Below are 14,430 nucleotides of genomic sequence, written 5' to 3' on the forward strand. Positions count from 1 at the left end.
ATTACAAACATTTTACAAAGACTTTAATTATTTCACAAAAATTTCACAAAGATTTAAATAATTTCAAAAATATTTTTTATATTTAGCAGATTTTTAAAGATTCCAGAAAAATGTTACAAAATTTTCACAAAAACTATAATGATTTCTGAAAGATTTCAAATATTTAGCAAAGATTTCACAAAAATTCTAATGATTTGTCAAAGATTTCACAGTTTTCAAATATTTCACAAATATTTCAATGATTTTTCAAAGATTTAAAAGTTTTAAAACATTTCGGATAGATTGAAAAGCTTTACAAAACTTCAATTATTCCCGAAAGATTTAAATAATTTTACAAATATTATCAAATGTTTAAAAAATATTTGTAATATTTAGCAGATTTTTAAAGATTTCAGAAAAATTTTACAAAGATTTCCGATAAATTTCAAATATTGCACAAACATTTCAAAAATATTACAAAATATTTCCAAAGATTTCAATGATTTCCCAAGATATCAAAGATTTTAAATATTTTGAAAAGATTTTGTATACATTTAAAAGATTTCACAAAGACATGATTTCTCAAATATTTCAATAATTTCACAAAAAATTACCAAATATATCAAAAACATTAAAAATATTTCTTAAAGATTTCACAAAGATTAGAATGATATCCCAAAGATTAAAAAAATTCCATACAGATTTCGGATAGATTAAAAAGATTTCACAAAGATTTTAATGATTTTCACAAGATTTTAATCATTTTTACAAATATTATCAAATATTTCAAAAACATTTCAAATATTTCTTAAAGATTTTACAAATATTAGAATGATTTCCCAAAGATTAAAAAAATTCCATACAGATTTCAGATAGATTTAAAAGATTTCACAAAAACTTCAATGATTTGCCGACGATTTTACAAAAATTTTAATGATTTTCAAAAGATTTCATGATTTAAATCATTTTTACAAATATTATCAAAGATTTCAAAGATTTCACAAAGATTTCGATAATTTCACAAATATTTCAAAGATTTCCTAAAAATTTCAAATATTTCGCAAAGATTGAAAGAATTTCACAAATATTACGGAATATTTCAACAATATTTCACATATTTCACAAAAATTTCAGATAGTTTTAAAAGATTTAACAAAGGCTTCAATGATTTCCCGAAGATTTTACAAAGATTTGAATGATTTCTAAAAAGTTTATCAGTTTTCAAATGTTACGCAAAGATTTCAAAGATTTTACAAAAACTTCAATTATTTCCCAAAGATTTCCAAAATATTAAAATAATTTCACAAGTATTACTGAATGTTTAAAATTATTTTTAATATTAGCAGATTTCTAAAAATTTCAGAAAAATTTTACAAAGATTTCAAAACCCCTGAATGATTTTATACAAAATTCAAATAGATTTCAAAGATTACACAAATATTTCAACAAATTCAAAAATATTACCAAATATTTCAGGGATCTTTCAAATAGTTCGCAAATATTTTAATAATTTCACAAGTGTTTGAAAAATACTTCAAAGATTTTCAAATATTTCAAAAATTCTACAAATATTATTAAATATTTTGCATATTTTACAAAGATGTAAATGATTTTGTGAGCATTTCATAAAAATCTCAAGGATTTCGGATAGTTTTAAAAGATTTCAAACATTTCAAAAATGTACCAAATACTTAAAAAATATTTTCAAAGTGTTTTAATGATTTCCCAAACATTTTAAAGATTTCGAATATTTCTCAAAGATTTTGAAAGATTTCGCAAACATGTCGAATAAATTAAAAAACTTCACAAAGGCATAAATGATTTTCCAAAGATTCCAATAATTTCACAAATGTTTCAAAATATTTCGAAGCTTTCAATGATTTTCCAAACATTTTGCAAAGATTTAAACAATTTTACAAATATTATCAAATATTTTTAAAACATTTAAAATATTTTACAAAAATTTCAATGATTTTCTAAAGATTTCAAAAATTTTGTGATAGATTCAAATAATTTTACGAATGTTACTAAATATTTAAAAAATATTTTCAATATTTAGCAGCTTTTTACAGATTTCAGCAAAATTTTACAAAGATTTCACAAACACTTTGATGATCTCTCAAAGATTTCAAATATTTTGCAAAGATTTTGGATATATTTAAAAGATTTAACAAAGGCATGCATGATTTCCCAAATATTTCACAAATATTTCAATAATTTCACAAATATTTCAAAAATATTTCAAAGATTTGCAAAGATTTTAAATATTTCAAAACGATTTCAAGAATTTCTCAAATATTATGGAATATTTAAAAAATATTTCGCATATTTCACAAATATTCCAAAGACTTCGGATGGTTTAAAAAATATTTCATTAGTTTTTAATGGTTTCCCAAACATTTCAAATATTTCGAATATTTTGCATAGATTTAAAAGATTTTACAAAGACATCAATGAATTCTCAAAGATTTCAATAATTTCGCAAATATTAACAAATATTTCTTAAAGATTTCACAGAGAATTCAATGGTTTTTACAAATATTTCGAAAACATTTCGCAAAGATTTCAAAGATTTCCAAAGATTTCAAATATTTCAAAAAGATTTAAAGAATTTTACAAATATTATGAAATATTAAAAAAATATTTCGCATACTTCTTAAAGATGTAAATGATTTTTGAAGCAATTCACAAAGATTACAAAGATTTCGGATAATTTCAAAAGATTTCAACAATTTCAAAAAATAAATCAAATGCTTCAAATACATTTTCAAAGGGTTTTAATCATTTCCCGAATATTTCGAATATTTTGCAAAACTTTAAAACATTTTGCAAACATTTCGGATCAATTAAAAAATTTCACAAAGGAATAAATGATTTCCCGAAGCTTAAAAAAATGTCACAAAGATTTTGGATAGATTTAGAAGATTTTACAAAGACTTCAGTGGTTTTCAAAAGATTTCACAGAGAATTCAATGGTTTTTACAAATATTTCGAAAATATTTCGCAAAGATTTCAAAGATTTCCAAAGATTTCAAATATTTCAAAAAGATTTAAAGAATTTTACAAATATTATGAAATATTTCAAAAACATTTCGCATACTTCTTAAAGATGTAAATGATTTTTGAAGCAATTCACAAAGATTACAAAGATTTCAAATAGTTTCAAAAGATTTTAACAATTTCAAAAAATAAATCAAATGCTTCAAATACATTTTCAAAGGGTTTAAATGATTTCCCAAACATTTCCAACATTTCCAGTATTTCGCAAAAATTAAAAAGATCTTGCAAACATGTCGGATAAATAAAAAAATTTCACAAAGGCATAAATGATTTCTCCAAGATTTAAACGATTTCGCAAATATTATCCAATATTAAAAAAATATTTTTAATATTTTACAAATATTTTAATCATTTTCTAAAGATTTCACAAAGATTTCGGATAAATTTCAAAGATTTTACAAAGATTTCAAAAATATTTAAATAATTTCACAAATATTACCAAACATTTAAATAATATTTTTAACATTTTCCAGATTTCGACAGATTTCAGAAAAATGTTACAAATATTTCACAAACACTTTAATGAATTCTCACAAATTTTAAAGATTTCAAAGATACTGAAAAATACAACAATTTTGTATTAATAATAATTTTATGGTCATAGTAGCCGACTTACATAAACCAATGACAGTACTCGCTCTCGGGATTGGACAAATTACCATCCGGGGTCGTGAGAAGAAGAGTCCAAAGAGTATCAGGCTCTGCTTCATAATTCACTTCCGGTAGGTTTGAAGCTTCACTAGGCGTGATCAAATTTCCTCTATGGACTCTTGCGAGTAGTTCTGGATCACCAAAATTATAATCTATCGTGAGAGGAACGACAGGGTGAAAATATGCTTCCCCATAAAGATCATTGAAAATTCCATAATGATCTGCAATCGTGCGCATTTGCGTAGGGGCTGCGGTTTTTAACCAATCCTCCTTAGCAACTTCCAGATCGATTAAATCTGTTAGAAGATAAAATGAGGATATTGATAACATTGATAATAGTTTAAATTTAATTTAATAATTTAATAATAGTCCAATACTAACGTTCACGATTTCGAACTTTTTTTTCGAGTGCAGGATCTTCTCTATTTTTTGCCACTTGATTCATCCATCCACTAAACATCTGTTTATTGGATTTCTGAGATAAGGGTAAACCTATATCTACATTATAATACAGCTCTGGATCTTTGTACTTTAGTTCTGAAATATTAAAAATTTTATAAACGATCGGGAAAACGCAAACATTTATTTTAAATCATGACGTTCATTCTAAACATCCTTTAACACAATAAGAGGAAAAAGTGGCAAAATAAATTATGAATCTTCAACTGATATAGTAAAAATTTTAACAAAACAGATGAATTTTTAACTAGAATTAGGAATATTTACCTGAAACACATTAATCTTTAACCAAAAATATGAACTTTTAAAGGATAAGATTAATTTTTAAACTAAAAGCTTAATAATTTTCGACCAAAAAATCATTTTTTTAAAACAAAACTAATGAGTTTTAATGAAATAGTTGAATTCTGAATCATAGGAGACCATTTTTCAGCGAAATAGTTGAATTTTTATTTCGAAAAAAATCAAATTTCAACAGAAAATGGAAACGTAACATTTTTATTAAGAATAATTCATTTTCATCGTCACTGATGAATTTTTCCCTAAAATGATGTAATCCTCAACTGGATTAGTTGAATTTTATACAAAAAAAAAAATAGTTTTGAACTAAAACAATTATCAACCAAAAAAGACGAATTTTCAACTAAAAAAGATCATTTTTCAACCAAAAATTGAATCACAAAATTTTTTGTAAAAAATTAATGTTAAAAAAATGAATTTTTAATTAAAATTATGGAATATTTAACCGGAATAATATTTTCAGTTTAGGAAAAAATTATTTATAATAAAAAAGAAGCAAATTTTCAATAAAATAGCTCATTTTTCTACCAAAGAAATGAATTTTCAATTAATATGATGAATCTTCAATAAAAAAATTAATTTTCACCAAAAGAGCATTTTCAAAGAAATAAATGCATTATCAATTAAAAAAAGACAAATTTACATCCAAATTGTTAAATTTTAAACTAGAAAAGGTCAAATTTCAACTCGAACTGGAACGGTCAAATTTTCACATGAAAAATTTAAGTTTCAACCAAACTGATAACAATTCTACTAAAATAATGAGCATTTAACTGGAATATTCGAATATTTTACCTACCAATAGAAAAATGAATCATCTACCAGTAAGATTAATTTTCTACAAAAAAATGAGTTTTCCATAAATTAAATAAATTTTTTTTTAAATCGTTTAATTTTTTAATAAAAGATATAAATTTTCAACCATATAGTTGAATTTTTTATCCAAAAAAGGTAAAATTTCAACCGACAACAGAATGGTTGAATTTTCCGAGAAAAATTAAATTCTTAACCAAAAAATTGGATTTTCAGAAAAATAGTTAAATTTTCGGTTAAAAAAATTCCTTTTCATTTAAAGAAAAAACAAGTTTTCAATTAAATAGCTCATTTTTTTAAACCAAAAAAAGAAATTTCAATTTAAAAAGACAAATTTACATCCAAATTCTTACATTTTGAACAAGAAAACGTCAACTTTCCACCTAAAATGGAACGGTTAAATTTTCACTTGAAAAAATTAAGTTTAAACCAAACTGGTGAATTCTCTAACAATAAGATTAGTTTTCTACAAAAAGATGAATTTTCCACAAATTAAATGAATTGTCAAAAAAATCCTTTAATTTTTAAATAAAAGATATAAATTTTCAACCATAGAGTTGAATTTTCCGTGAAAAATTACATTCTTAACCAAAAAAATTGGATTTTCAGAAAAATAGTTAAATTTTCGATTAAAAAATTCCTTTTAATTCAAAGAAAAAACAAGTATTCAATTAAATAGCTCATTTTTTTAACAAAGAAAAGAATTTTCAATTAAAAAAACAAACAAATTTACATCCAAATTGATACATTTTGAACTAGAAAACGTCAATTTTCCGCCTAAAATAGAGCAGTAAAATTTTCACTTGAAAAAATTAACTTTTAACCAAACTGATGAATTTTCAACTAAAATGATTAATCTTAAACTAGAATAGATGAATTTTATACGTCCCAATTACCATCCAAAAAAGATAAAATTTTAACCAAAAATAGAATAGTTAAATTTTCCTTCAAAATCTATTTCTTAACCATGAAAAAACGGAATTCCAGAAAAATAGATTAATTTTATACTAGAATAGTTACATTTTTAATCGAAAAATTGACTTTCAACTAAATTGTTACATTTTTAATGAGAGATGAATTTTCAATTAAAATTACGAATCCTCCAACCACATTTTTTTTATTCGGTTTTATATCAAAATATCTCCCTAAAATATTTTTGCAACAAATTTATTTCTTTAAAAGTTATTAACAATCAAAGTTTTTGTTCATTTTTCGTTTTCAAAACTGAATTACTCGCGAACAGTTCATTGAAATTAAATAATTGAGCTTTGAACATTTTTGTTACGAAATATACTTTATGGATTGTTCGGTAGTAAAAAACATTTTTTTATTGTTTAAATAATCGTTCGTTTTAAATAATTGAAAATTAATTAAACTTCTCCGCCTGTGAAAGAATTCTTCCAGGTGTCAATAGATTCCACAATGTCTTCCGAAAATTTTGGTGAAAAAAAAGTTTGTATTTTGCAGTAGTACAAAAGTTATTGATTTTTTTGTGACCGCGCTCCGACCTCCAGCGCTGGTCGAGCACGTTCGGACGCACGCGGGTATCATATTGAGTACAATATAACACGAATTTTCAACTAAAATTATAAATGTTCATGAAAAAATGAATTTTTATTAAAGTGGTTTAACTTTCTACTGGGGATAGTTAATTTTTTAATCCAAAAGATGAATTTTCAAGCAAGAAAATTAATTTTCTACTAAAAAAGATGAATTTTCAACAAAATAGATACATTATCAACGAAAAAATCGATTTTCAACACAAGTTGAATGTTTAATTTTTCAGTTAAAAATATTAATTTAAGAAAATAATAATATCATCAAAATAGTTCACTTTTCCACAAAATGGATGAATTTCTAACAAAAAATATAAAGCTACATTAAAAAAAAAATGTTTTTTTTAATAATGTGGATCAACTTTCAGTCAAGAAATAGGGGAACAATTGGGTAATAAATTATTTCGAATAAAATTATTGTGGGAATCATATTAAGCACAATCAGAAACGATTTTTAAACTGAAATAATAAATGTTCATAAAAAAATGCATTTTTAATCAAGAGGTTCAACTGTCAACCAGACTTAGTTTTTTTTTATCAACACGATGAATTTTAAACCAAGAAGATTAATTTTCTACTAAAAAAGAATAAGGTGGTTTAATTTTCAATTAAGCATAGATAAATTTTCAACCAAAGAAATGAATCTTCAACCAAGAATAATGTCTTTTTAGAGAAAAAATCATTGAAAAATTTAGTTTTTAATAAAAAAAATATATCATTTTTAATCAAAAAAATAACTTTTCCACCAAAAAGATGAATTTTTAACTGAACTAATAAAGCTTTAACACGAAACCTGAATTTTTAATAAAAAACTTTAATCTTCAACAAAGTATAGTAAAATTTTCAACCAAGAAGATTAATTTTCTACCAAAAAAAGTATTTTTTTAACAAATCGGTTCAAACATTCAGCCTAGTAGTTGAATTGTAAACCAAAAAAGATGAATTTTTAATTTAAAAAATAAGTAATTGGTATATAAAATAATGGGAGATTTTTTATTTAATTGCCAACTACTACATTTTTTAAATACAAAATTCATCTTTTTTTGTTTAAAATTCAACTACTAGGTTGAATGTTTGAACCGATTTCTTAAAAAAATACTTTTTTGTAGAAAATTAATCTTCTTGGTTAAAAATTTCACTATATTTTGTTGAAGACGAGGCCCTCAAAAAAAAACTTCTACTACGACAAATTAAAAACTCAAAATATACAAGCTTGAGCAATTCAAATTAATAATAATGATTAATTCCTTGCTTTTAAACATTGCATTAATTGAAAATTCCCTAATTTATAAAGCCACATTGAAATTATCCTTGACATGTTTTCAATTTAAAATTCTTAGCAATTATTGAGACTTTTAATTGGAAATTCAATTCTTTATTTCTGAACAATTCATGTAAAGAAGTGTATCTAATGTTTAAATTTTAAATTGCGATTTTCAGTGTTCTGAATTTATAGTTGGTCACGTATTAAAATGCTTTCATTTTCAAATTAAATTAAAATTATTAAAGTAAATATATTTAAATAATTTAATTAATTATTTAAATCAACCAAATAATTTTGTATTTTGTTAACATTAAATTTATTACAATTCTAACAATTCTTATTTTTACACTTATTCGACAAAAAGTTTTTATTTAAAATTGTACAACTTTCAAAAATTTCCATTTTAAACTCATAACACTAGCCTTTTTTCCATTATTGAAATTTAAAAGCCAAAATTAGTGAAAACATTCATCATAACCTAAAAATTGACATCGAAAAGATGCTATTATTGTAAGACAAAAATCCACAATCTGAAGAAGTATTGATACGAATGATACATATTATATATTTTTAAAAAATATCCAATAGAAAGAAATAATGATTCAATTTAAATAACGAATATTTAACAAATTAAGATAAACTAACCTTCAAGCCGCTGTTCAATAGTTCGAGCAAGATTTGGCGGTTTCCCTCTGATCCGATGTCCATATCGAATTTGTTGATTATTTACACTTATTAAATCAGTGTAAAGGCAACGAAACAACCGATTTGCCATATTTAATTTAGAAATTTTACTCCAAATTTAAAAATTATTTCTTCTCCAGTAAAAGATCAATTTTCTCTGTTTTTCTTTCTTCTATCTTTTTATAGCTTTCATTTAAACAGTGTTACCAATGTTATTCCGTTTATAAATTTTCATTTTTTTCATATATTATTTTTTTGTAATTAAAATTTCGCATATATTGACGACTGTTATATTGTTGTAACCACTGTAACATAAATACTGTAAAAATATGTATTAAAATTTATAAAAGACGTAAAAAGGAATGTCAATAGATGGGCATGTGCGCATGCAAAAGTTAAGGCGCTTTTTTCAAACCCCGAATATATTATTATTACTTTGGTGACACAAAATTACTTTACGATAATACAGTTTTAAAAATTTAACTATTCCATTAAATTTTTAAACTACTATGCATATTTTTTACATATATATATATATATATATAAGAATTTGAGATCAATTAGAAATTCAAAAAATAAAGTTTCGTTCCATGCAGTTGGTGACATTGTTTGGCAGTCAGTGTGCGGCCATCTTGCCCGTTAACGTCATTAAGGACCGGAAACCAGAGTTTTTGGTTATCGCGCGAAAAATCAAACTGCCTTTCGATACTTAAATGTGTTAAATGACGTTAAATTAGTGTATAAAGTGTACATGCGTGTTAAAAACAAAATCATAATTATTTAGGATATTATCATTTTTCTAAATTAGGTAAGAAGCGAGGTGGAAAAAGTTTGCTTTCCCAAGATATAACCTTTTGTTCTCATGAAACGAAACAGTTTTTCAAAATAATTATTTTTATACTTATTGCACATTCAAAAATATACATTATTACATTGCTTCTTATTAATTTAATAATATTCAAGTTAATTTCACTCGATATTAACCATATTATTTATTTCTTAAAATATAAAAATAAATCATTTAAATAAAATTAATGTAGATACCATATTAAATTCAATAGGAAACGCTTTAAATTCCTACGATTTCAAATTGAACTATATTGCAGTTTCAAAAAAAAAACAGTTGTATTTTTACCAATCAAAAATTTAATTTGTACAAAAAAATATGATTTTTAACCCAAAAAGACAAATTTTCAACAAAACAAAAAGAAAGTTAAATTTCAATAAAGAATGATGAACTTTCAACCGAATAGTTCAATTTTCAATAAAAACAAAATTACTTGATAACCAAACAGTTGCATTGGAGCAAAAAAGACGAATTAAAAAAATACAAATTTTTTAGAAAAGAGTTAAATTTAAAATCCGAAAAGATAAATTTTCAACAAAAAGTTTTATTTTTAATCAAGAAAGATGAATTTTGAACGAAATAGTTAATTTTTTATCCGAAAAGGAACATTTTTTTATAAAAAATTTCATTTTTAATCAAGAAATATGAAATTTCGAAAAAATATTTAAATTTTAAACATCAACAAAATAAATTCATGACTAAATAAAAGCGATTAAGCAAAGAACCGAATTTTTTAAATAAAAAGATTTATATTTTAGAAAAGGGTTGACTTTTAAATCCGAAGAAAAACAAATAATAATTGCAAATATTCAATAAAAAATATTAAAATTAAACTAAAAAAGGTTAAATTTTTGATCAAATAGTAACATTTGCAAACATAAAAGGCGATTTTTCAGAATACAGTTGAATTTTTAACCAACAGTTTAATTGGAAAAGGGATGCATTTTTCACCGAAAAATATTACTTTTTACCATAAAAGATAAAAACTTAATTTTCTATCTAAAATTATGACTTTAAAAACCTATTTGAATTTTAAACAAAATAGCTTAACTCTTAGTAGATTAATTTTCAATCTACAAAGATTACTATTTAATAAAAATAAGATTGAGCTCTAACTAAGAAAAGGTTGAATTTTCAACGAAATAGTAACATTTGGTATCAAAAAAAAACGATCTTTTAGGTGACACTTGAATTTTCAACAAAAAGTTTAATTTTTAAAAGAAAGATGAATTTTTAAACATCAAATATTACTTTCCTACCAGACTTAATTTGCTACCAAAACTATGAACTAAAAAATAGTTGAATTTTCAATAAAAAAAGATCAAACTTCAACTAAAAAAAGGTTGAATTTTCAACCAAATAGAAATATTTGAAAGCCAATAATACTTTTTTTTTAGAAGACAATTGACTTTTCAATAAGAAGGTTAAGTTTTAAAAGAAAGATTAATTTTCAATAAAAAGAGATATAAAAAAATATGCCTGTTGCGCGGGCACAGTCTCATTGCGCGCGGCGCCACGCACCAAGTTTAAGCGCGCCTAGGGCGCGCAAGGTACGCTGTCGCGCTTCGCGCTCGTTTTCGCGCTCGATAGCTTGTGTCCAATTGAAAAGCTTCATCAATATAATTTGTAAATCTTGTTAAAATCTACTAAAAACAAGACTTTAAACTTATGGATCTCTTAAAAAACCAAAATGACACATTTTTTAAAATGATCAAACTTTTGTAACATTTATTTAATCGAATTTAAAAATGCCATTAGGATAATTTGCAAGTCTTTTCGACGTGTACCAGAAAATTTGACACCAATTTCTAAAACTAATAAAAAAATTTTATTCAAATTTTGAAAGAGGTCAAACTTGTTGAATTTTTTTTTAATCGAAAAATTTAAATGTACATAGTTTCTTAATATATTTCATATATAGTAATGAATTTTAATGAAATTTCATAATCTTTTAGAAAAATATTTTTTTCTATTTTTCTGAACATTTAAAAATTTTTTTAAAGTATATAACTTCTCTAATTTTCATCGAAATTGAACATTTTATTGAGATAATTTGCAAGTCATCTACCCGTCTATGAGAAACTTTAACAACAATTTTTGAATTTGAAAAAAAAAATTTTTCAAATTTTGAAAATGCTCTGAATTTTTTAATTTTGGTTGTGAATATCTGATTAACAAACATAACCTTCATTTTGGGAACCTTAAGAAGTGTATCAAAGGCTGACTTGATTGGACAAATCCTTCAAAAGTCAGCGTGGCTACAACATTCAGGTAACCATTCATACAGACATGCAGACAGACATTCAGACATACAGACAGACAGACACTGATAAAATTTTATGAGTTTCGGATTCTGTGAGAGCCGAAACGTAAAGGCCCATTAAAAACCAGAGATCGATAATTTGGACGATTACATTGCACTCTCCTGAATAAGAATATAAAAATATAAATTTATGGGAAAAAAAAATTTCAACGAAATTGTTGAATCTTTGACCAAATAGATGAATCTTTCACCAAAAAATTATTATTTAATAAAGTAGTACCACTTTTAATCAAAAAGTTCAATTTTTTACTAAAAGGGTAATTTTTAAAAGAAGATCAATTTTTAACCAAAAAATATTACTTTCCTACCATAAATGCTTAATTTTCTACCCAAAACGACAACTTAAAAAAAATCTTTGAACTTTCAACGAAAATAATGAATCTTGAACTCTCCAAAAAAATTAAATTTTAACAAATTAGTTCAAATTTTAACCAAGCGGTTTAATTTTTAACTATAAAAGATGGGACTTCTACCAAAAGAGATGACTTTTTAACTCAAGTAGGTGCATTCTCTACAAAATGTGGAATTTTCGACAAAAAAAATTGATTTTCAATAAAAATAGTTGATTCCTTAACCAAAACAGATTCATTTTCAATAAGGCAGTTGATTTTTTCAGCCGAAAAATATTAATGTCTCTTAAAAAGAGATGAATGTTTATCTCAAGAAGACAGACTTTCTATAAAAAAGTTAAAGTTTATGCAAAAAGTTGATTGTCAATTAGAAATTAATTTTCAACTAAAATGGTAAATCTTGAAACAAAAAATGAAATTAATTTTCAGCAATGAAGTTCAAATTTCAAACAAGTAGCTGATTTTTCAACCAAAAAAGACGATTTTTCAGCTAAAAAGGTAATAGTTGATATTTGAACCAAAAAATAACCTTAATTAAAATAGAAAGCATTGGAATTTAATCAAAAAATAGGAATATTTAATGAATCAATGGAATCTTCAATCAAAAAAGGACAAAAATAATTTTTAACCAGTTACATTTCTCACCAAATAAGATGAATTCCCTGCAAAAATACTTGAATTTCTAATACAAATAGCCGAATTTTCAACAAAACAGTTTATTTTTCTACCAAAAAGAAGAAATTTCTACAAAAAAATTGAACTTTAAACAAAAAAGATGATTTTCAACCGGAAATGAATTTTCAACTAAAATGATGAATGTTCAACAAAAAATGCATTTTTAACAATGTAGCTCGACATTCAACCAAGTATATAGTTGAATTATCAACCGAAATAAATGAATTATCAATATAACATCAAAGATAATATGTAATAATAAATTAATTATAAATATTAAATGTGATATTAAATTAAATAACAACAATAAAAAATATAATTCATACCAAAAAATAATTTTATTCTATCAACTTTTTTTTTAATTCGACTCATTGTGGTTTATAGTATAAACCTGTTGGTTGTCGCGCTTCTCGTTCGATGATGTATTTGTCTCGCGCTTCGCGCTCTATTATATATTTCCCTTGCGCGACGCGCTCGAGCTTTGTATTTTTTCCACATGCGTGCACGTACCGTTTAAAATTAAAGCACAAAACATCCACCACTGTAATTTTATGATTGTGAATTCTCTTTTTCAAAAGTTTGCGCGCACCTAAGTCGCGTAACTGTTGGTTCCCGCACTTCGTGCTCGGTCTTTGCATTTCTCCCATATTTTTTTACATACCTTTTAAAATTATAGGTCAACGTATCGACAACTGAAATTTCGTGATTGTGAAGTCTCTTTTGTTAAATCTCTTTCGACTTTAGAGTACACGTTCTAGTTATGTATCTCGTGCTTCGCACTCAATTTTTTCCACAATGTGAACTTTTCTACATTATGCTCAACATTTTTATATCGGATATAATACATTTTTTATTTACCTCTGACTGGAATTGCTTATTTAGATATTGCAAACTGATCTATGAATTTTATTTTTCAGCTATACTGAAACATGTATCATTTAAATAAATTATATAACGACTAAAACCAAAGCTACGCTTCCTATCAAAAAATATTCGTAACAAATTTCTTGATCTTTTTTGGTTGAATAAACTTTGTGTAATTTATTCTCGAAGCTGGTGTCGTTTGTTCAGAAATTTAACTTTTTTATTTTTATGTTGTTTGTTACGAATAAAAGAAAAACTAGTTATCATATAAGAAAGTATTTCATTACAAATACTTAGACCTTTTTCAGGTGTACAGTTTTTGTGGATTTATCTCTTTTCGTATCTTGCTTTGTTTGAACGCAAAATGGAGTTATTGCTTTTTCATTTGTTTTTGAGCGATCAAAATTTGAATTTTCGATATTTTTCAACAAAATTCAAAAAGTTATTAAGATAATTTTGTACATTGTAAATTTTTCGTTTTCTTGGTGTACTATAATTAGCTGCTGATAGAATTTTGAAATCTTGATAAAAAGAGGTCTCAACAATTTTGAAAAAGCTCTACTTTTTTGAATTTTTATCAAAAACGGCTGGTTAACGAACTTGAC

The 14,430-nt window shown here is 24.3% G+C and overlaps 1 protein-coding gene across 2 annotated transcripts in view; it reads right to left on the bottom strand.

The window, feature by feature from the left end:
• LOC117177046 (39S ribosomal protein L38, mitochondrial) overlaps positions 1-9,080 on the bottom strand; it is a 31,637-nt gene extending 22,557 nt beyond the window's left edge. For both annotated transcript variants that reach the window (XM_033367510.1, XM_033367509.1), the window contains exons 1-3: positions 8,728-9,080; positions 4,072-4,227; positions 3,656-3,986 (exon numbers count right to left, since the gene is read on the bottom strand). In XM_033367510.1, coding sequence (XP_033223401.1) covers positions 3,656-3,986; positions 4,072-4,227; positions 8,728-8,857 — 617 coding nt within the window. In that variant the 5' untranslated portion in view covers positions 8,858-9,080. The remainder of the gene's footprint in view (positions 1-3,655; positions 3,987-4,071; positions 4,228-8,727) is intronic.
• Between the last annotated feature and the right edge of the window lie 5,350 nt (positions 9,081-14,430).

This window comes from Belonocnema kinseyi, chromosome 7 (genome assembly GCF_010883055.1).
Source record: "Belonocnema kinseyi isolate 2016_QV_RU_SX_M_011 chromosome 7, B_treatae_v1, whole genome shotgun sequence".
NCBI classification, from domain to species: Eukaryota; Metazoa; Arthropoda; class Insecta; order Hymenoptera; family Cynipidae; genus Belonocnema; species Belonocnema kinseyi.